Source organism: Sceloporus occidentalis, unplaced genomic scaffold, assembly GCF_023333645.1.
Source record: "Sceloporus occidentalis isolate IW3139 unplaced genomic scaffold, rSceOcc1.0.p SCAF_10, whole genome shotgun sequence".
Taxonomy (NCBI): domain Eukaryota; kingdom Metazoa; phylum Chordata; class Lepidosauria; order Squamata; family Phrynosomatidae; genus Sceloporus; species Sceloporus occidentalis.
Genome location: NW_028316990.1, coordinates 10,873,603 through 10,895,986, shown reverse-complemented (window position 1 = coordinate 10,895,986; position 22,384 = coordinate 10,873,603). Strand labels below are relative to the sequence as shown.

Below are 22,384 nucleotides of genomic sequence, written 5' to 3'. Positions count from 1 at the left end.
AAAAGGAATGGGCGGGGCTAAGGGAACGCCCGAAACGTTCGGAAAGGGGCGTGGCCACAGCTTCGGAGCGGGGCGTGGCAAACGGAGCGCGAACGTTCGGAAAGGGGCGTGGTTAGAACGCTGGGGGGAGGAGGCGGAGCCAAAGTGTTGGCGGCGTTCGGAGCGCGCGGGAAAAAGGAGCGGAGTCTGGATCCATGGACCGAGAAGGGCTGCAGCGCTTGGCCTCCAAGATGGGAATGACTGCGCCCTCAGGGATCAGGTAGAAGGGGGCTCTAGTTACTGGTCGTGTAACAATAGTATAGTATAGCATAGCATTAATTGATTGATCAATCCAAGGCTGCATCCACACGGGAGACATAACCCCTTGGGATTGATTGTCCAGGGACTGCATCTCCCATTATCCTTGGCCAAGGCGTCTGCCCTTTGCCCAGTTTCCTGTGGCCCCACGTGGCGTGGCCTTCTCTGGAACAATCCGGTTTGAGACCGCTTTAAGTGCTGGGGAATCCTGGGAACTGTCGTTTGCTGTGGCTCCAGACAAAAGAAGGCTCAATGCCTCACGAAAGTACAGTTCCCAGAATGGTTCCCAGCTGGGTATAAAAATGCAATAGATAGCTAGAGAGACACAGGCTTCGTAAGACTATCATTTAAGTATTTATTTATAGCCCGCCCAATATAGGAAAATATAGACACTCCTCCCTCCAGATTTGCTGGTTTGATGATTCATATGTCCTCTCTAGGAATCTCTGGGTCCTCCAGCGAAACTCTATGGCCAGCCTAAACTAAAAGTCGCACTGAAAGGCATAGAGATTATTCCTAGAGAGGACACTCCACTAGGCATTGCTAGCTCCTCCAGTTCAGCTCTGGTCAGTGTCTGTCGGACGTTGACCACAGAGTTGCAATGGAGGACCTAGAGAGGATACTCCACTAGGCCTTTGTTGCTCCTCCGGCGCGACTCTGTGGTCAATGTCTGGCAGAAGCTGACCATAGAGTTGCAATGGAGGACCTAGAGAGGATACTCCACTAGGCCTTTGTTGCTCCTCCGGCGCAAGCGCAACTCTATGGTCAATGTCTGGCAGAAGCTGACCATAGAGTTGCAATGGAGGACCTAGAGAGGATACTCCACTAGGCCTTTGTTGCTCCTCCGGCGCGACTCTATGGTCAATGTCTGGCAGAAGCTGACCATAGAGTTGCAATGGAGGACCTAGAGAGGATACTCCACTAGGCCTTTGTTGCTCCTCCGGCGCAACTCTATGGTCAATGTCTGGCAGAAGCTGACCATAGAGTTGCAATGGAGGACCTAGAGAGGATACTCCACTAGGCCTTTGTTGCTCCTCCGGCGCGACTCTATGGTCAATGTCTGGCAGAAGCTGACCATAGAGTTGCAATGGAGGACCTAGAGAGGATACTCCACTAGGCCTTTGTTGCTCCTCCGGCGCAACTCTATGGTCAATGTCTGGCAGAAGCTGACCATAGAGTTGCAATGGAGGACCTAGAGAGGATACTCCACTAGGCCTTTGTTGCTCCTCCGGCGCAAGCGCAACTCTGTGGTCAATGTCTGGCAGAAGCTGACCATAGAGTTGCAATGGAGGACCTAGAGAGGATACTCCACTAGGCCTTTGTTGCTCCTCCGGCGCAAGCGCAACTCTATGGTCAATGTCTGGCAGAAGCTGACCATAGAGTTGCAATGGAGGACCTAGAGAGGATACTCCACTAGGCCTTTGTTGCTCCTCCGGCGCGACTCTATGGTCAATGTCTGGCAGAAGCTGACCATAGAGTTGCAATGGAGGACCTAGAGAGGATACTCCACTAGGCCTTTGTTGCTCCTCCAGCGCAAGCACAACTCTGTGGTCAATGTCTGGCAGAAGCTGACCACAGAGTTGCAGTGGAGGACCTAGAGATTCCTAGAGAGGCATCCTCTCAGGATTTCCCGCATTCGCGGGGGTCTTGTGCCCCTAACCCTAGTGAATATGGAGGGACAAGCGTATATGTTTTTCTGAGGTCTGCTTTGAACCTATTGGGTCTCTTGGGTTTGGGGCAGTGGAAATAACCCTCTCTCCTCTTTGTGGGCCGACAGGAAAGCCGAAGAGTACCTGCGCCTGTCGCAGGTGAGATGCGGCCCACTGCTGGCCCAGATGACCGCCACAAGCCGGGCTGTGATCTGCCTGGACCTGGCTGCTGCTTTCACAAAGAACCCTGTGGACAAGGTAAAAATGCCCCTAAATGACATTATGTATATATAGTGAAATACACAATACATTAATCTTACTCTCAAATCTTATATAATACATATGACACATGTATCTTATATGATGCATAGACATGTAACATATGACAAACAAACAAAACGAACGTAACATTTAAACAACTAGGTCATACATCCCTCAGCATTCATTACTTCCTTATGATGGAGGAGGTGGGAAAATAGCTTAATAAATAAAGCAGAGCCTTCCATATGTTTTGGCCTTCAGTTCCCAGAAGCCATTGACAGCATGGCCAGTGGCAAGGGATTATGGGGGTTGTAGTCCAGTTTATGAAAGTTGTATCCTCTGCATTCTTCGGCCTAAATTCTCTTTTAGTCCTGACCCAAGTCGATCTCTTGAACCCAGTAGATTTATCTGTGTGTTGCCTCGTGATCCAGCAATTGATTTGAATGGGTCTGCTCTAGTGGGGAGAAACCAACAAGATTTCAGCCACTGTCTTTGTAAATAACTCTGTAAAATTTAGACCACAAAAAGGATTCCTTGCATTTCTTGTAAATGATTTGGAAGTATCTTTTGTTAAGCTGGCCTGCTTGGATGGCTGGATAAGAGCATTATGTGCCTCAAGTGACTAGAAGAATTTTGTTTTTCTTATTTTCTTATATCCCGCCTTTCTCCCAATATAAGGCAGTGAACAATTTAAAACCATAAAGCAATTAAACCATTTAAAAAGTTAAAACCGTTATGAAAGTAAAATACAAACTTACAGGCCTGGCAAAAGAAAATACCATTTGCTTTTCTTTTTCTTTAAAGAATTACTTGGTGACACTCTCTGGATTGAACAAGACCACTTACCAGAGCTGCTTGAGGTCCTTCGAAAGCCTGCTTGGCCTGCATTCGAACCTTGGCATCCGAGAATTGGCCGTTCAGTTCTGCTGCCTGGAGGCGGTGAATATGGCATCAAAAATACTGAAAAGGTAGGCATCCGTCTTTAAAGCAGTTTGTTGAGCAGATGTTATCATTGTTAAGAAGTACAAGTGGGGTCTGCCAAAAAAAAAGGTTGCATCTGAAGTCCTTATCTTCATGGCAGCCATCCATCTTCCAGGATATTCTGATCCTTTTCTCTCACTCGTCCAAACAATTTTCCATTATTCCCCCTCCACAAATGGGATAATACTCCATTGCCTTTGAGCATGTTGTCCTCACTCAGCTGTTTTGGCTGAGTTTTCTATGGTGAAGGTTCCATCTAAAGATGGGGGTTCTTTAAATCTTGGGGTTCCCCAAAGCCTGCAAATAGCCCCTCTTGAACATGAATGGTGCTCCTTTGGCCACCAAAGGACCGATACTTAGGGAATCAGTTTGCTCTTGGTGTAGAAGTGGTTCCAAAACTTTGGTCTTCCAAGTTCCCAGAAGCCCCAGCCATCTTGGCCAACAGTAAGGAATCCTGGGAGCTGGAAGTTCAAAACATCTGGAGGATCAATGTTTGGGAACCACTGGTGTAGAGGATAACCTTTGGTTCTTGTTTCATATCCAGTGTTATTTCTTTAATATCTTCTTACAATTGATTTTGCCTCATTGTTTTAATATCCATTGGTTTGTTTTTACTTAAACTAGTATAAAATAAATTATTTTTCATTCTTTTAAAAAGTCCCAAAAGGGTTGTTAAGACAATTTCCAGCTGTGTTCATAGCACTGTTGCAAAGCCAAGAGGTGCATTATTTGAGCCTTGCCAAGGTCATGTTGAAATGGCTTCGTTTTCAAGAAAGCAGATTTTCTCTTTTCAGGTATGAATCCAGCCTATCAGAAGCTCAGCAGATGGACCTTGATTTGTCCAAACCCTTATTTACAACTGCAGCATTGTTCACTGCTTGCAGGTAAAATTATTTGATAAAAGAAAAGTATTTATCACAGAGGGGAAGCTTTTGGGGACAGAGAGGATCAGTATGAAGTGTGTACATATGTCTTCAAGTCACCTGTTAACTTACAGCAACCCCATGGATTTTAAATGGGTTTTTTAATGCAAGAAATACTCAGAGGTGGCTTTGCCAATTCCTTCTTCTGAACTATATGGCATACAGAACCTGGTAATAGTTGGTGTCCCATCCAGGTACTAACCAGAGCTGATCCTGCTTAGCTTCCAAAGTCAGATGGGATTTGGTGCCTTTAAGGATGTTTAGGTCTTTTAGTGAGAGGCATAGAAAACTGTAAATCCCACAGACCTTCGCACAGCAGTCAACATTTCTGAAATGTTGAAGCCAATAGGGAGAAGAGGATTTCTGGGTTTTAGTGGGGGAACGTGGAAAATGTGATATTATTACCCTTTACAGATCAAAAGTCACTTTGTTGCTTTAAGAACGTAATGTAAATCACGTATAATTTAGTTGTACATAAAATTATCATATTTGCAATATATCAAAAATCCAGTTTATTCAGATAATAATAATTACATATGAAAAATTTCAGTACCGTATATATTCATTTTTATTGTTGCAAATGGAGCTACAAGATCCTGAACTGTACAAAACAACTGAAGTGCAAGGAATGTCTTCCGTTTTTGTTTTGGAAAAGTCGTGCAAAGTCCTGAGTTTATCTTAGCATTATGTGAGTGAACTCAAAAGAATAGCAAAGCGAGAGGGTAGAACTAAAGTAATTGTTGCCATCCAAATTAATTTGTATGAGTTTCTTTTATCTGTGTGGTCACTTGAAAGTTTCTTATCAGAGCTTGAAAATGTTAGCTGTCAAGAGACACACTGACACTTTCTGGGAGTTATATTCCAAAGAATCTAGTTCTTACCGACTATAGATGAGCTGCTACTTGCAAGTATGATTTAGGACAGTGATGGCGAACCTATGGCACGTGTGCCAGAGGTGGCACCCAGAGCCCTCTCTGTGGGCACATGTGTCGTCATCCCAGCACAGAGTTTGTTACTAGAAAGCCAGGGGGACATGGCACTTTGCAATAAATAAGTGGGTTTTGGGTTGCAGTTTGGACACTCGGCCTCTAAAAGGTTCACCATCACTGATTTAGGGTTTAAATTAGAGCATTGACCCCCCCCCCCATTGTATAGGGTTGTGTGATATGTTTTCCAGCAGTAAAATTTTGTTTACAGAGTCCATCTGAAGATCTTTTTTCCCCCTCCATGTTGCAGATATTTGAAACTTAAAGTGGATAAGAACAAAATGGTGGTTGCATCCGGTGTGAAGAAGGCCATTTTTGATCGTCTCCATAGCCAGCTGGAGAAGATCAGCCAGCAAGTCAGCCGTACGTATTTCCTCTCTTTCAGACTAGGTTCCCTGTTTCCAGTGCAGGCAAGTAATAAGATGTAACTTCCAGGGAAGAACATAGCCGGGATGTAGCTACTGGGGGGCAGGGAAGGCAAAAGAATAGCAATGCCCCCAATAAAAATTGTGTCCTAATGAAATTTCCTTCACTCCCCAAATTTCTAGCATTGCAATAATGTGGTTTTAAATTAGTGGTGTTTGAATGGGAAAGCTTAATTTTTAAAAATGTTTTCTCATCAGGTTTGAAGCTGTGTTTTGTTTTAATCTTATCATATGAGATACATGGGGTCCCATGTGGGGGTGGGGAGTGGGATTGTTGTTGTTATGTGCCTTGAAGTTGTTTCCCATTGTGGGGTTTTCTTGGGATTTGGTCAGAAGGGGTTTGCCATTGCCTTCATCTAAGGCTGAGAAAGTGTAACTTGTCCACATATATCACCCAGTGGGTTTCATGGCCAAGCAGGGATTTGAACCCTCATCTCCAGAGTCTTCATCTAATGCCCAAACCACTACATCACGCTGGCTCTTAAGAGTAGGATATTGAATTTAAAAAAACACAAGCTGCTGGTAAGTGAATGAACTGTTTGCAGACAAATCATTATGGTCTCAAAATATGGAAAAAGATGACACATGGGTGCTTTTAGTTTAAACTCAACATTTGAACTTCTCCCTGCTGCAGAAGTGGCTCTCTCAAATTGGTCCTGTCATGATCCTTCCAACAGGGATAAAAAAGTTCTAGGTCTGAACAGTTTTCAGTGTCATTCTGCAATGCTAGAAATTTGGAGACTGAAAGAAAACTTCTTGGGTGTGCAAAGTTCTTGTGTGTGGCTTTTTTTTTTTTTGGGGGGGGGGGGTAATGGTCTGGTTTAATCCCATCCCCAGTTAGCAACGCCCGGGAACACAAAGATTTATCATTTACCTTACAAGCCTTTTGACAAGAGGGCAGAGTCCTTTCTGTATCATAGATCTGTTTTATAATATTTCTTTTAAGTTAAATTGAGGAAATGGGCCAAATAATGTCAACACAATCCCAGTTTGAAATGTAGGGGAGGATATGCAAAACAAAGAAATGAGTCGTTGTCAAATGGGATAATGAAATGTATGTTCACCGTACATTTTTAATGTATTTATTTCTGGCCACCCTGTCCCTAAACTTCACAGCTGGATGAAGTCTAAAACATGCATTAAGAGAACTAAATAAAGCCTCAGGAAAATCAAAACCCATTGGGTTGGATCCAGAATGACTGGCATCAATTGACTTCCCCTCTCTAAAGTGATTCCTTCCATCCTTTTGGAAATCCTATAGAAAGGATTAGAGAGCCTGTTGAATGCTGCTGTTGTTGGGGACGGGGACGGCACAGGCTGATTGAACAGAGCTCTTGAGGGGCAGATGTGGTCCCCAAACCATTGCCAATTGTAAACTTAATATAGCTCCTAAAGCTCTTAAAAGGGAGGAAGGTCTTACAGCAGTGCAGTAGCTACTCAAATGCTTGGATTACTATCAAACTTTGAGTATACTACCAATGAAGTAATGAAAACTGGTGGGTCAAGCACAACCTACTTGATATGGATGGGTTGCAAACCCCTGCAGCCCTAGCCAGCATAGCCAATGTTAACACATGCTGGGAGTTTCAATGCCAACATATACGGATCCACACTTCACACCCTCTTGAATTTAGAGTTTACCCATTGAAATTATGCATCATTAAGACAGGCTTGCTGGCCTAAAGTGACATGCAAATGTGGCCATTATCGACAAGTCCAGGTTAGTGTAAACTGTACTTGAAAGAGTTGTTTTATCTTATTTCTAAGGAGAAAACGACCAGTTGGCGGTGGAGGCCACCAAAACCCAGAAGACCTTCGTTCACTGCCTTGGGAAGGAAGAAGGTAGGTGTCATTTACATTGGCTTCCTTACTGTTCTGCACAATATAGCCCTTTAATGGTCAGCTCCTGGAGGGACGCACTGCAGACACTCCTGGAAATTATTCTGAGCTATGCTATATAAACCTCTTCAGATTGTCTATGCATGGAAGAGATAAATCAGCCGTGGGGAAAACATGATGTTAGATTGCAGCTCCCACCCCATTCAGCATTAGCTAGGGCTCAGGGCAGGTGTTGTCCAATATCTGGAAGTCCAGATATTCTTTACCCTTGAGGGAAACAAAAGTCATCTAGAAATCTAGTCATCTAGAAATCAGTCTAGAAATTTTTGATTGATTCTATGTGGATTTTAATGATGTATAGTTATGCTGATTTTAATTGGGGTGTTTTTACTGTGAAGTTTGTTTTCTTTTAATCTGTATTGTATCACATTTGTATTGCCTGTAAACCACCGTGATCGTGGGAACGGCAGTATAGAAATAAAATTTCAATCAATCAATCAATCAATCTTGCTGTGGGTTCTAGTAGAGCAGGGACTGGTGGAAGGTAGATCTTAGGATGAGCTGGAAGAGCTTAGCAAAGATTCTGACTTCAGTCGTTTAACAATAGAAGCAACAATGTGACTCTCCCTTTGTGCTCTAATAGTTCTAAATTATAATGCTGACATGAAAAAAGACAGAAGATTAACCAGGAGTATTTGTTTATTTATGTGCATATAGGAATGTAACCTTTGTTCTCTGATAGCATTCAAAACATGTTCTTTAAATTTACATTGGGCCCTCAACATTCACTGGCTTTAAGTGTTCAAGACCCCCAAGAAAATGGGGAAAATGCAAATAAATCCATTTTTAAAAATCTGAGAGAACCCCTCTCTAGGAATCTCTAGGTCCTCCAAATGCCTAGGAAAGTGTTCTCTCAAGGTCCTCTAGTGTGACTTCTGGCATGAGTTGATCGCAGAGTAATGCTGGAGGACCTACAAATTCCTGGAGAGAACATATTAATCAAATACGTGAATAATCAAAGCTGCAAATGTGAAAGGCTTACTATACATGTTGTTTTTTTGCTCCAGGCTCTAGTGATGCATCTTGGGTTTCTAGAAAAAGAAAGCATTCCCATGAATAAATGGCAGAACTTAAATCAGGGTGGACAAAGTGTGGACCTCCAGATGTTGTCAGACTGCAGATCTGATTGTTCTTTACCATTGACTATGCTGGCTAGGGCTGATGGGAACTGCTGTTTAATAACATCTGGAGGATGACAACAGGGGAATGACAAAATGAGGGCATTCCTGCCCCCCAAAATAAAGCTTCTGCCCCCAACAAATGAATTGCAATCGCTTGAAACCTAACTTGGGAGTTTAGAAATACACTTCGGGAGTCCAAAATGTGACAAAACAGAATGAAAACACAGCGAGTAATTCTAGGTGTGAGTGATTTTCAGTGTCTTACTCTGCAATGCTAAAAATTTGAGGACTGAAGGAAAATTTCCCAAGGAGGCAGCGTTCTTGGGAAGGGGAGCTCATTTTGCCAACTTCATACTATGCCTCCAGTTGCTATATCCCAGGTGGCAGTTTGCCTACCCATAATATAAACATGCCGAAGTTAAGTAGGATGGGATAGCATAGATGTGGGGAGATTTCACCTCCCCAATACTGTTGGACTACAACTTCCATGAACTGTAGCTCCACCATATCCATTGTTGAGGAATGATAAACTCCTGGAATGCCGCAGAGTCTGAACTGCTGCCTTTCAGACCTTCCCAGAGCACTTATCTGCTCACAAAACATCCAGTCTCCTCAGTGTCTGTCTTTTTTCCCCACTCAAGTAGATCTGGAGACAGAAGTAGTGGTCCCTCACAAGCGTCCAAAACAGGAAACTGAAGCTACAGAGGAATATGAAGAATGGAAAAGGAGAATTCTAGAAAATGCTGCAAAGTCACAGAAGGAGAATGTGTGATCTGAGTATGTGCATGTGTGAGAGTGAGTTCCAAAACAGGACCTTCTGGGTGTTCGCTGTATTTTGAAATCTTCAAATTTCTGGTGGTTTTGGAGTTTTAGAAGTTAGAAGTCTGTCTGGTGAACATAAAGGCCATCCCTGTCAATTGGTCAGTATTTGGCATGAGGATTAGATGGCTGAAACAACTCCAAAACTGAAACCAACAGAAGAAGTTACTTAGGTTATCCCTGTTGCTTATGTCGACATTCCTTTGCATCTTTGTCATTTGAGGAAGTTGGACTTCTTTTTGTAGCATCACAACTGTGGTGCTGTGGATTGGAAACTAGAATATGCATTCTTCACTTTGAGGATGAAATATTTTATTGTGCAGTCAATCATGACTATACTTTCTCAGTAATGGAACCATTATTATTTTCAATGGATGTTGCTTCCACATGGCAAGTTCCTGCTACCAGTTTCATTCTCATATTTGTTCTGTGAAAACTTTCTTGAGTGCCTAAAGGGATGGTAAAACTTAATGTTTTCACCCCCATGTTTTGTTTTTAAAGCAAGGATGGGCAATGTGATGCCTTTCAGATGTTGGATTGCAGCTCTGATCAGCCTTGATCAGGGCGAAGGATACTGGGAGTTGGAGTCCAACAACCTGAGGCTACACTTTGCAGTTTGAAATTTTTTTGATGTGGGGGGCCTTGGGATAAAAATGAAATTCTCCTTAGAAGCAAATAAATATTTTATTTCTCTCCTTTCTTTGTGTCTTATTTATTTCGTTATTCAGATGCCACAGGTGAGTCAAAATCAGAGTGATTACATTTCCCTTCTTAGGGCTTCCTTACTGATAATCGAAAGTTACCCCATTCAAATTGTCATAGGAACGAATGTGGTGTAGTGGTTAGAAAAGGGGCGTGCAATTGTGGTTGTACTCCCCTCTGAGAGGATAGAAGCATTTTCATAATTTTAAATTTTCATTTAAATTTATTGCTGTGCCAGAAAATGGCCACAAAACCACACTGCTTGGGTTGATGATATCCTGTAACAATCACATGGGTCACTATAGGATTCAGTCTGCTTTAAAAATTGTGGACAGGTAAGGGTAAATAAAGGAGAGAAAAGATTGGATGGTAAATGTTTTGCAAGATGGGTTTCCCATCCTTCCATCTGAGATATGATATTCAGAGTGAAAATATTCCACACAGCCCTGATAATGCCGCAGTTTTAATTACATTGAGAGGTCATCCATCCCCTGACGTTCTCAAACATGAAAGATCTGTATCGCCTACGTAGCCATATAAAAAGTAAATGCAATCCCCTGACATTAATGTCTAGTCATAACCGACTGTAGGGGCGGTGCTCATCTCTGTTTCTAAGCCAAAGAGCCAGCCTTGTCCAAGAACTGCTCTGGTGGTCATGTGGCCAACATGAGTGCACCGAACACTGTTAACCTTCCCACTGAGAAGTACCTATCTGTCTACTTGCATTTCCATGCTTTCAAACTGCTATGTTGGCAGAAGCTGGGACTTGCGATCATCAGAACTGGCATCTTAACCACTAAGTCATCACATTCCCTTAGCTATATAACCATCTTAGTAGTATTTCCCAGCCTGCCCACCCCAGTCCTCAATGGGCAGCTGCTAGACCAGTGATTCACAAATTTTGGTCCTCCAGATGTCTTGGACTTCAGCTTCCTGAATTCCTGACAGTTGACCAAGTTGTCTGGGTTTGAAGTCCAAAACATGGAGCACCAAAGTTTGGGAACCATTGTGCTAGAACAATGAGGATCTGTCAAGAAGCAGCTGACTCAGTGAGCTATATCCATTATGACAAGCAGAAGCAGGATTCCTGTTGCAATCTCCTCACCTTGGGAAAAAAGGTGGAAGTCTCAGCTTCTTCCCATTCAATAGGAACAGTAGCCTATCTGTAATAGAGGCTGCTGCTCGGTAAGAGAATTGGGGCAATCTTCATTGCCCATACATGTTCCCTAAGACTAGGAATGGGAAGGGCAGCTATGAAAAGAACTAGACAAGATCCTAAAGAGTAAATTTAGACAACTGAACCCTAAAATAGGACTCGTTCAAACCATCATATCCCCCATCACCATGTACAGATGTGACAGCTAGAGAGTGAAAAAAGCAATAAAGGGGAGAAACTGCCCCAAAAGGGGGGCATCATGCCACCCCTGAAAGAGCTGGAATGGGGCTGTGGCAACTGCATGCCACAGTCGCCAGCCAGCCACCCACACCCACCCCCTAAATAGAAGTAGAAAAAGTGCTCTAGAGGTACTAAAAGTGTTCGCCAGCTCTGGGGCAAGTAGTGTCTGAATGCCATGCCCCCAAGTCACCTGGAAGCTGGCCGGCATGTAATCACCAGCGCAGCTTCCAGGTAATGGTGGTGTGACACATCTAAACCACACCTCCAAGCAGGCGTTGAACTGGATGTTGAGGGCAGTCTGTTTTAGCCCTTAGAAGAAAACATGTGAGATGTGCTGGAGAAGAGTGCTAAGGATACTGTTGACACCTAAAAAAAAACCCTAATGGGTCCTTGAAGAGAACGAGCTTGAAGTCTCCCTGGATGCCAAGATGATCAATATTGGAAGAAATTGCTGCTAATTGCTAACATATAATTGAAGAAATAAAGGAACAAGAGGCATAATTTAAGTCCACTTCCACCACCACCCCTTTCTAAAAATGCAACCAATTTTCTTTTTCTACAGACCACCCCACTGGGCCCTACTAGCCTTAAAGACTGAAACTGAAACACACTTTGTGGTTATGTAATGGAAAATGATGGAAGAAATCTCATTGCCAGATGGGGAGTTAGACCACTTCCTGCAATCTTCACATCTTTTCATGTTTTGCTGATCTTCAACAACAGGTTACGCAGGACTCTGAGACATGCTTGGGAACCTTCTCAGCCTGTTGGCGGCAGCAACCACATAGAAATGCTTCTGTAAAGAAAACAGAAACAACACAGTAAACAAAGACAGTCCCGATTTTAAAAACAAACACAAACAGACAGACAAATAAGTCTTATTATAATACCGTTACAATGTCCCTACTTGTTTTTAGTGAATTTTCCATTACTTCTTTGTAATTGTTTTCCAACCTTAGCTTCGAATGCTAACAATACTTAGTGTGGAAATAATTTTGTCAAACTGTTCTTAAACTACTTTAAAAACCACACAGCCTTTTCAAAGCTCTGTAATGCACTGGTCAGTCACAGTAACAAGAACTGGCACTAGCAATCTGAACTGTATTTAAAAAGAACAGGGAAGCCAACATAAAGCTTACCTTCCATTTACGCTGAGCCATGTAACGCTGTAGTAGCAGCTGAGACTTTAAACGGACCTTGGATTTCTTGGCTTTGGCTGGCAAATCTGTCAGCCATTCGTGTTTAAGGCAGTTGGCTGCACTTGTCCTGCCACTGTGAAGACAAGGAAGGAAATTTGTGAATGGGCAACTTCAGACCTAAATTATCAATGGTATCATTGAAGCAAATGCTTCACACCACACAATTATAGGATTACATTCCACTTTAACTGTCACGGCAACCTCTTGAGATTTGCAGTTTTAGGCAGGAGCACTCAGCCAGAGAACTCTAGTGCCTCCCCCAAACTACCAAACCCATGATTCAATAGGATGCAGCCATGGCAGTTAAAGTGGAATCCTCGGTCTGCAGGGGTTTCTGGGAGGTTGGAATGGGCCAATGGAGCATAATCAAGGCCCAGAGATAGCTGTGGGGAAACCCTCATTTCAAATACCTTTTTTCCTTTATGAGGAGCCTGGACACAAACTCTTTGGCCTCTTCTGACACTTGTTCAAAGGCTTCCGCGTCAAAGTCCCAGCTGCAATTGACAATGTAATTCATGGTCTCTGTATCCGTTTCTCCAAGGAAAGGTGATAAGCCGCTGAGCCTGAAACAGGGAGCAAAGGCACTGTTAGGTGGAGACTTTTCATCATGCCCATTGCATACCCACATGTGCTTCATAGCAATGCTACTGAACTGAGAGTGGGATGTATAACCTTTCCAGAGGTTTAGTTCAGCATAATGGAGAACTGCAAAATGTAAACTGTAGGTTGCATGTTTGCCTTCGCTACTGAACTCCAGTCCCTATGGATACCCTTCAGTCTCTCCAATCCTTCTGTCTAGTCACTTCCAATTTCTAAATATGCTTTTTCTAGTTTGGAGTGGGAATTATATTTAAATGGTAAACAGCACTCCCTTCAGAAGCTTCTGAGGGCCCAATTGACTATGAGTAAATAATTTCAGGGTGAAGAAAGAATAGAAGGAAGTGATAGCTAACATCGAGTAATTGTTCATTCTCGTGTAGCAGAAAGCCAACACAGACCAATAGTTCTCAGTCACTGTCCCCCAGATGTTTTTGGCTTCAGCTCCTAGGAGCACAAACCACCTGGCTTAGTCTATTGACAGGGATGCAGGATAGTCAAGTCCAAAACATCTGGAAGGCCAAAGGCTGCTTTCTCAAGTTTGTTGATTTGCATTAGCCGGCCAGGTTTTTGCAGCTGCTTTCAGTCTCTGTAATTCCTTTCTTGGCCCTTTCACAGCTTAACTGCCATATTAACATAGTTTGGTGAAGCACTAGAACTCTTTGACTAAGAATTCTAAATACCCCTTCCTAAACTGCAGCATGGTGAAATGGTTTGGGCATTATTGAATGCAATGTTGACATGGTAGATAAAGTGGAATGATGGTACTATAATTGTTTCGTAAGAAAGGACACCAACTCTCATAAACTTTGGCCACGTAAGACCTGCTAGCCTTATCTATGGAGTTAGTGTTGTCATGACTAACATCCTCCTGCCCTCCCTCCCAGAAGCTTTACTCACAGCATATATGCTATGACGCCTACGCTCCACATGTCCGTTGGGAATGACACAAAGTCATAGTTCACCACTTCAGGAGCCAAGAATTCTGGTGTGCCAAAATTCACTTTCAGCTTATCACGGGGTTTGTACCTTTACCAGACGTGAAAGAGAGAGAACATAGCAATGAAATGATGCTCCAGCAGATACATGGAATATATATAGGGCTGAATTTTTTAACAAACTGTTGAAAACATCGGCAAGGTCTCATTTTTTTAAAAAAAAACACCTTTTTAAAAAAAGAAGCAATGTTTCTAGATCTTGGTTCAAAACACATTGCAAAAATAATCCAGTTTGAGACCACTTTAACTGACCTGGCAAAAAACCACCATATAATTAAAAGTTTTTTAAGATCCAGGATCAAACAGGAAGATACTATTAGACCCTTTTACATTTTACATGTTCCCCACAATTATCAGGAACCAAGGCTTTGCTTTCAGCTCTGCCCCTGATGTTGCATACATTTCTTGGCTTCTGCACCTGACAGATAAAATGGCCCTGACATAATCCTTAGAATGGTAAATGCAAAAAAAACCCTGACACTGAGGAAGGTTATTCTAAAAGTCAGGGCTATCACAGAAGAAAAGACTTCATATGGCAACGGCCTATCTAGCCTCCAAAATAGGCAGTATGAAAGACAACAGCAGTCAAAAAGGGGATAGGGAGAAAACATACCTCCGTGCTAATCCAAAATCAATTATTTTGATCTGGTTTCCAGTATGATTTACACACAGTATGTTCTCAGGCTGCAAAAGAAGAGAAGATACTCAAATCAACATTTGCAGTCTTTTCAGAATGTGATATTAATTTGCAGCAATCCAGAGTGGTGCAGAGCATTGGGTTGCGATCAAGTAGATTGAGGTTAAAATCCCTGCTTAGCCTTGAAGCTCACTGCATGATCTTTGATCAGTATCTCTCTCTGTCTCAGCCCAATCTACCTCACTGAAGAAAGCTCAAGGGGTGACGTAATACGAAGAAGATAAGAACCATAATCATTACACTCTGAGATCATCAGAGAGAGGACAATTTATCAGTTTAATTGTCCTTTGCTGCTACGTGCATTCAGGTTAACTCCAAGGCATGGCAACGCTGTCACAGAGTTTTCTTGACAAGATTTAGAATCACAGAATCATAGAGTTGGAAGAGACCACAAGGGTCATTCAGTCCAACCCCTGCTTGCAGGAAATCACAATCAAAGCATCCCTGACAGATGGCCATCCAGCCTCTGTTTAAAGACCTCCAGGGAAGGAGACTCCGCTACACTCCGAGGAAGAAGTGTGTTCCACTGTCAAACAGCCCTTACTGTCAGGAAGTTCCTCCTAATGTTGAGGTGGAATCTCTTTTCCTGCATCTTGCATCCATTGTTCAGGTCCTGTTCTCTGGAGCAGCAGAAAACAAGCTTGCTCCCTCCTCAATGTGACATCCCTTCAAATATTTAAACAGGGCTATCATATCACCTCTTAACCTTCTCTCCACTGGGTGATCTTAGGCAAGTCACATACTCTCAACCTCAAGAGGAGACAATGGCAAACCTCCTCTAAACGACTCTTGCCAAGAAAACCCCATGATGAGTTCACCTTATAGTCACTATAAGTTGGAAACAACTTAAAGGCACACAACAACAACAGCAACAACTTGATTCTCCACATGACCTTGAAGGACCATATTCCCATCATATTCTCATCCTTCTTTTTACTTTTACTTTTTTTTTCCTTCTTTATTTTTTCTTTTCTGTTTTTGTTCTACAAATGTCTCCATGTTTTCTAGTTCTGGGCATACGTAAATGTTGTGGGGGACGGAGGAAGCCATTTTAAAATGTGGATCTTCTCCAGGGATTTTTAAGGCCTCTAAACAGGCAATGTGGGCCACATTTTTTTAAAAAAGAAAACACACATATGCCCAATACTAAAAGCGTGAAGGTGCCCTTCAACCATCCTTGGTTCAAAAGGATGGATTGTGTAGACTACAAGAAGTGATGTGAATTTTCCATCACCTTCAGGTCTAGATGAAGAATATATTGTTGATGCAGGTAGTGGATTCCTTCACATATTTGCTTCGTAAAGAGGACAGCATCCAGTTCAGTAAGGCTGTAGTTTTCATCTATGATCCGGTCAAATAGTTCACCACCATCCACACTGTCAAAACAGAACATTGAGGAGAAAGAAGTATCTTCCCATTAGCTCTATTTAGGCACGTCAGGTTGCAAGTTCAGCAATATTAAATACACAAATGCAAGGTTACAATCTATATGTTACCTAACTAAAGTTATATAGCCCAATCCTATGCATGCTTTCTCAGGAGCAAGTCTTACTCGGGGCAATGGAGCATATTTCCCAATACATATTTCACATGCTAAAATAAAAAGATAGATTTCTTTTTTCCTCCCTCTCCCTTTCTTCTTTTATCTCTAAATCATCCTTTTCTAACTCTCGTGTTCTCCAGGTATATTGCCAGCATGAGGACTTACTATTCCATAATTAAGGTGAGGTTGTTCTTTGACTCAAAAGCATCATAGAGCTGGATCAAATTGACATGGTTTAGTTGATTCATGATATTGATCTCATTTTTCACTTCCTCCTGAAAGATGAGACATTAGAAATATACTATCAGGATTTGCACATCTCAATTTTACTGTAGGGAGTTCAGGAAGCATTCCCATCTTGCCCCCCACCCAAAAAAAACCAGATATCGGATCAGGATCCATTACAAGGTGAAGAAAAGGGGAGATACAGAAAAATCCATTCTTTTTATTTCTGTATTTAGTTCTATGAATGAGGAGAAACATAGGTAGCTGCATTATATTGGGATGGTCCTCCAGATGTTTTTGGACTGCAACTCCTGTCATTCCTTACCACTGGCAGCATTAGCTATGGTTAAGGGGAATTGTATCCCAATCACATTTATCCACACATTCTGCACTGCCTCCCTTTTATGAAGTCAGATTGTACATCTAGCCCAGGATACTTCACTCTGATCTTTCGCATCAGTTCCTGCATGATCTTTTTTATTTCTGTTTGTTTTTAGCTCAAGATGCCAAGGACTGAGCTTGGGACCTTCTATGTACATGTGTTCAAACGAAGGGTACCAGCAGAGTCTAGGCAGAATAATAAATACAACGGAGACTACTGCATCTTGTAGATGAGTGGGATATAAATATTATTATTATTATTATTATTATTATTATTATTATTATTTTAAAAATCTTTTTAAAAATTCACTCTTTGAGAGGCCCTCCTCACTTAACTGTATTAAAAGGTATTAAGAGTGAATTCTATAATGTAGGGCTACCACCAAAAAAGCCATGTTCCTGGTGCCCATCAATCTAGTATCTTTGAATATGGGCATAAATCTCAATCAAAGGTGTCACTAAGGGGCTGCGGGGGTGCACACCGCACCAGGTGGCATCTGTTGACCATGCCAAAATCACAAATAAGCCCTCCGGAGGCCAGGCAATCTGGCCAAGGGGCCAAACAGAAGGACAGTACACACACAGCCAGCCCTTTTCAGGACCCGCAGCAGGTGACACCAACCTCCATGACGCCACTGATCTCAATGAATGGGCATGGAAGTACAGAATAGATGGTCCTTAGAAAAGCCAAATTACAAAGGGTTTACAAACCTAAAGGCTAAAATGAGCATTTTAAATTTGCCCAGAAACAAAGGCAGTGTAGCAAGTACAAGCTTTGGCATGTGGACTAATCCCTTACTGATAAGAAAGTCAATTTGTCAATTTGTCTACAAATGCGGAGAACTCTACAGGGTCGAAATAACATATTAAGAATTATATGTTGATTCTTCTATTTATTTATTTTTTAAATAACAGAGGGAAATTATTTCACATTTTGCTCTTAATGAGATGCATGCTCATTAAAGTTCTAGAATAACAAGTAGTGGCATGTTATAGATAAGTCACTATTAAAAAAAAAAACTAGGATGGTTTTATAGTGAAATAAGCTTTCAAGGATAGCCCTGGAAGGTTTTGCATGCAACAAGAGCTCTGGGACAAAACCCTCTTGATGACTTAGGCTTGCATAATTAAGGGTTATGCAGGCACTGGAATTGTTTATGACATTATGTAAGGATGGATCCAGTACTTTATTATGCAACAGTTATCATGGGTTTTTTCTTGGCAAGTTTCTTCAGAGGAGGTTTGCCACTGCCATCCCCTAAACCTGAGTCTAACTTTAACAACAACTACTTAATTTTGGAAATCACTAACCTTAAGAAACACAATCTTTTAAGACTAGCATTCCAAATTGTGGAGAATTCTAAATATCAGAGATAACCAAGACCATTCTAAATACTATGCAACATAGTACATGTTTATTAGTCATGAAAATTAAAATGCCAATCTTTTCGCTCCTCTCCCTCATGCATTGATTTCTGGAAAACTACTTTATTGATGTTGTCGTTGTTATGCTGGCTGGATAGTTGTAAATCACAAATTCGATAACCTCATTATACTGCATCTTGGACCTGTTGTTTGGTGGTGATGTTCATCTCTGTAAAATCTTTAAGATACTAATTTCAAAAAGAGAGAGAGTACTAATCTATTTCCTGTGCCACTTTCCCATATATCTTGTTTCAATTCGCAGATAAATCTGCAATTTTTAAAAATCTCTCTCTATACACATACACACACACACATCTATAAACATACACACACACACACCAGATGATTCCAAAAGGATGGTGCAAAAGTAAAGCTGTTCTTATTCCGTGCTGTTCTTATTCTGTATTCCACCATTCTTTTTGACTCACCCTGTATATATAAGTTTAATGCATATATTCTCTCAAACATGGGCTTCAATGTGTATTTTGAAACACTGAAACTGCCATGAAATATGGTGGATACCTGCAGAGGTATCGTTCAGGTCATCCGGGGCTGGAAGTCAGACAAATCAGATTCACATTCCCTGACTGGAGGGATTCTTTTAGCTGTTGCTTTTAAGTATACTGTTCAGACTGAATTTACATGAAAAACTGACAACCCACTGTTGCCCATCATAAACTTTCAGTGGTGACCAGAGGACCTTCTCATCCCAGGCTCTGGAACAACCTGCCGGACGAGATCCACCATATTACCACCTTGGAAGCCTTTAAAAAGGCTATTAAGAGAGATCTCTTCCGGCAGGCCTTCCCAGACTAGGTTAGATCCATTAGACATTCCTCCCCCCTCTAATGATACCTCTATTGTTCCGTTATCAAAATTGATTGATACCATCCCCCTCTCATTTCTTGCGCTAATCTGTGTCCAAGAAAAGAATCTTCTCCAGGTTGTCCTCCAACATTTTATCTCACCATCTGTGTCTCTTTTATTTTTAAAGAGGATGGAATTACCCTCTCTTTTGCTACTTTCACTTTGATGATTTTGGCCGCAAGACAGAGCCCAGTTGACTTTTCGGTGCACTTGTGAACTTGACCAAACCGCCCCCTGTTGAGAGAGAAAGAGAGAACACAACATAAATGATTCCTGAAGGGGAAAGGGCTTAGGGGACAACTCCCTGCAGACGCCTCCAGAGACCAACTATTCTTATCATCAATTAAAAATAACCTGGTACAAAGCGAACGGAATCGGGAGGTCAGGAGTCTGGGAGCTCCTCTTTCTCCCAGCTTAGGGGGGGATTAAGGTTGATCTTTTCATCCAGTTGTTCAGTGCTTACATTAAAATATTACTCCCCATGTATATTCCTCCATTTCACAATGGAATGACATCCGATGGTGGTCTGCATTTGATGCCGTAACAGGACACGCCTGTGCGGCTGCCCTTTAGCAATACGTTTCCACAGTTCTCCTAGAAAGAGAGCTTGCTGCTTTCTAAATCAGGAATGAGGAAATGAAATGGCAATGGAGTAGGTTCCCTCTGCTCATGCTCTCCATGGGCCAGGTCCTGACCAAATTAGACCTGCAGGATGGAAATTCTGCTCCCAAATTATGATAGTCAATAGCAAGAATTTTTCCCGTAGTGTACCAAGGAGCAGTATCATATTTGTGCCCTCTGGCTACAACTGTTTCATTCTCTCCTGGAAGCTCACCAGGGACCAGAAGCCAATGGTCTATGAACAAACACCAACCCATGGACCATCACTTTGAGCATCAATGCTCTAGGTGACAGGACATGTCCATTCTCCAAGCAAACCAAAATGATACAAATTTACCCTGTGATCTTTTGCATGTTTATTCAAAAATCCCACTGTGTTCATTAGGATTTATCCCCATGCAAGTGTGTACAAGACAAGCTCTGGGCAATTTTGTTTCTGCACACCTGCTTGTCTAATAGGTACATTTTAAACTTTGGGGTTTTTTTTAAATTTCTTTTTTACAATAATATTTGTCTGGATAGAGAAGGGTTAGAAGGTAGCAAAGACCTCATAAATTATTACGGAGGGTGGAGGCATGTATATACATTTTAAGGACAGAGGATAAAGGAATTAGATTAAAGTCTGCTCTTGTGGATGCTTTCTGCAGAATATGCATGTGATTTTTCAAAATAATGTTTTTAAAGATATGCTCCATGAGAAAGTCTGACAGACTGCTGCCCTTACTGACAAATGCAAGTACTGAAAGTTTAGTTAATTTCAAATGAGGTTTCTTGAAATTTATTGAAGTCCATCGACTTCCCTGAAGTCCATCGACTATCCGATTATATGCCACAGGTTATCAGATTATCACCAGACCACAATCCCAGTAGCCCTGAGCAAACTGGAATCAACACAGGCAACAAAAAAACACACTATATTGTATATTGTGGTTATTTGCCTTCAGGACAACTCCTCCTGTAGAGTTTTTTCCCCACAAGATTTACTCAGAGGAGACTTCCTTTCTCTATGGTTGAGAGAGTGTGACTTGCCCAGTGAGTGTTGGCTGAGAAGGAATGAAAACCCTGTTCTCCCACAGTCCTAGTTCAATAGTCAAACCACTACACTGGTTCATGCATGCAACACCCTGTCTTCCAACCTCCTTAATGTGGAGCATGGAGACCTAACATTTATAGGTGCTCTTAGGACAGACTTGAGAAACAAGTCCAAAAAAACCCTAACAAAATTATACAATATTGCAGATGAGGACCAGTCACTCATAAAAGCAGCCATTACAGATAAACCTACCCTCCCAAGACTTCATGATGGCATACTGAGTAAGAGGCTGTTAAGTCGGTTTGCTTGATGCTGACAATGCGGTGTTCGAAAGGAGCCGGAGGGGGAGGGCTGTCATCTAAAGGAGAAAAAACACACCATGCATTGATTTTTCTGTGCAGCAAACAGCTGGGTATCTAATTCGATCTCTTTGGCTTATACCTTTGCATCCCCAGGAGAAGATGCTTCAAAATGCCAGTGAGAACATTGGCCAAATACGCCTACAGTGATAGAGCATCTCCAGAGACTTAATAGATAACATTTTCTCCACTGACGTAGGCATTGTTCCAATGAGCTCAGGAACAGGGGAGATGAGATCTACCGCCAACTCTCACAGGCTAGGATTCATGTAAATATGCAGTAATAAATTGTTAGCACATATATAGTACTTTATAAGCCTTCCTTGCATATTATCAAGTCAATTGTTTCAGACAGAGGGGGGAACTTCCATCTGTGTAGTTTGTCAACATAAACATCACTGGTCATACTTTCTGCTTTTAATTTCTCCTTGACCTCACTCACTAGAATCCCATTCTAACCATACAACCCAAGAAAGCTCCTGAAATAATACATGTTAGTCTTTATGACTGCATAGATGTCTTTGGTCCAAAACACACTGCAGAAATAATCCAGTTTGACACTGCTTTAACTGCCATGGCTCAGTGCTAGGGAATCCTAGGAATTGCAGTGTGTTGTGGTGCCAGAGCTCTCTGACAGAGAAGGCTAAATATCTCACAAAACTACAATTCCCAGAATTCCCTAGCATTGAGCCAGGGCAGGTGAATCAGTGGCAAACTGGATTATTTCTGCAGTGTGTTTTGATCTTTGTCATTTTAACACAATGAAGAAGCAGCAGCATTTTTATAGCAATGAGAAACTACACGGAGCATCCCACTAACGGATGTGTGTATCTTCAAGTTGCCTGTTAACTTATGGTAACACCATGAATGTCACAGTTTGTTCTTAGGCAAGCAATATTCAGAGGTGGTTTTGCCAGTTCTTTCCTTTGAAATAGCACCTGATATTTGTATGCATGGCAATGGATGTGTCAGGGGTGGAA

General features: G+C 42.0%; 2 protein-coding genes across 7 annotated transcripts in view; one reads left to right on the top strand and one right to left on the bottom strand.

Annotated features, from left to right (window-relative positions):
• Positions 1 to 131: 131 nt before the first annotated feature.
• Positions 132 to 9,357, top strand: LOC149305891 (origin recognition complex subunit 6-like). 2 transcript variants are annotated; one of them, XM_089540016.1, is made up of 7 exons: positions 132 to 259; positions 2,075 to 2,204; positions 3,012 to 3,175; positions 3,983 to 4,072; positions 5,348 to 5,460; positions 7,290 to 7,364; positions 9,187 to 9,357. In XM_089540016.1, exons 1-7 carry the CDS (start codon positions 195 to 197, stop codon positions 9,312 to 9,314), a joined length of 765 nt encoding a protein of 254 aa, XP_089396142.1. In that variant the 5' UTR covers positions 132 to 194; the 3' UTR covers positions 9,315 to 9,357. The 2 variants fall into 2 exon arrangements, with proteins under 2 accessions (XP_089396142.1, XP_089396141.1); XM_089540015.1 differs by having other exon boundaries at positions 9,184 to 9,357.
• Positions 9,358 to 10,040: 683 nt separating this feature from the next.
• LOC149305890 (myosin light chain kinase 3-like) overlaps positions 10,041 to 22,384 on the bottom strand; it is a 29,901-nt gene continuing 17,557 nt past the window's right edge. For all 5 annotated transcript variants that reach the window (XM_089540013.1, XM_089540012.1, XM_089540010.1 and 2 more), the window contains 9 exons: positions 21,298 to 21,403; positions 19,532 to 19,625; positions 16,659 to 16,768; positions 16,185 to 16,326; positions 14,867 to 14,937; positions 14,156 to 14,284; positions 13,069 to 13,221; positions 12,599 to 12,731; positions 10,041 to 12,255 (listed from right to left, as the gene is read on the bottom strand). In XM_089540013.1, the coding sequence (XP_089396139.1) occupies positions 12,184 to 12,255; positions 12,599 to 12,731; positions 13,069 to 13,221; positions 14,156 to 14,284; positions 14,867 to 14,937; positions 16,185 to 16,326; positions 16,659 to 16,768; positions 19,532 to 19,625; positions 21,298 to 21,403 (1,010 nt within the window). In that variant the 3' untranslated portion in view covers positions 10,041 to 12,183. The remainder of the gene's footprint in view (positions 12,256 to 12,598; positions 12,732 to 13,068; positions 13,222 to 14,155; positions 14,285 to 14,866; positions 14,938 to 16,184; positions 16,327 to 16,658; positions 16,769 to 19,531; positions 19,626 to 21,297; positions 21,404 to 22,384) is intronic.

Coding starts and splice junctions, on each gene's coding strand:
- LOC149305891 (XM_089540015.1), top strand. CDS start 195: ATGGACCGAGAAGGGCTGCAGCGCTTGGCCTCCAAGATGGGAATGACT. Junction 4,073..5,347: donor GCATTGTTCACTGCTTGCAG/GTAAAATTATTT, acceptor TCCATGTTGCAG/ATATTTGAAACTTAAAGTGG. Junction 5,461..7,289: donor GATCAGCCAGCAAGTCAGCC/GTACGTATTTCC, acceptor CTTATTTCTAAG/GAGAAAACGACCAGTTGGCG.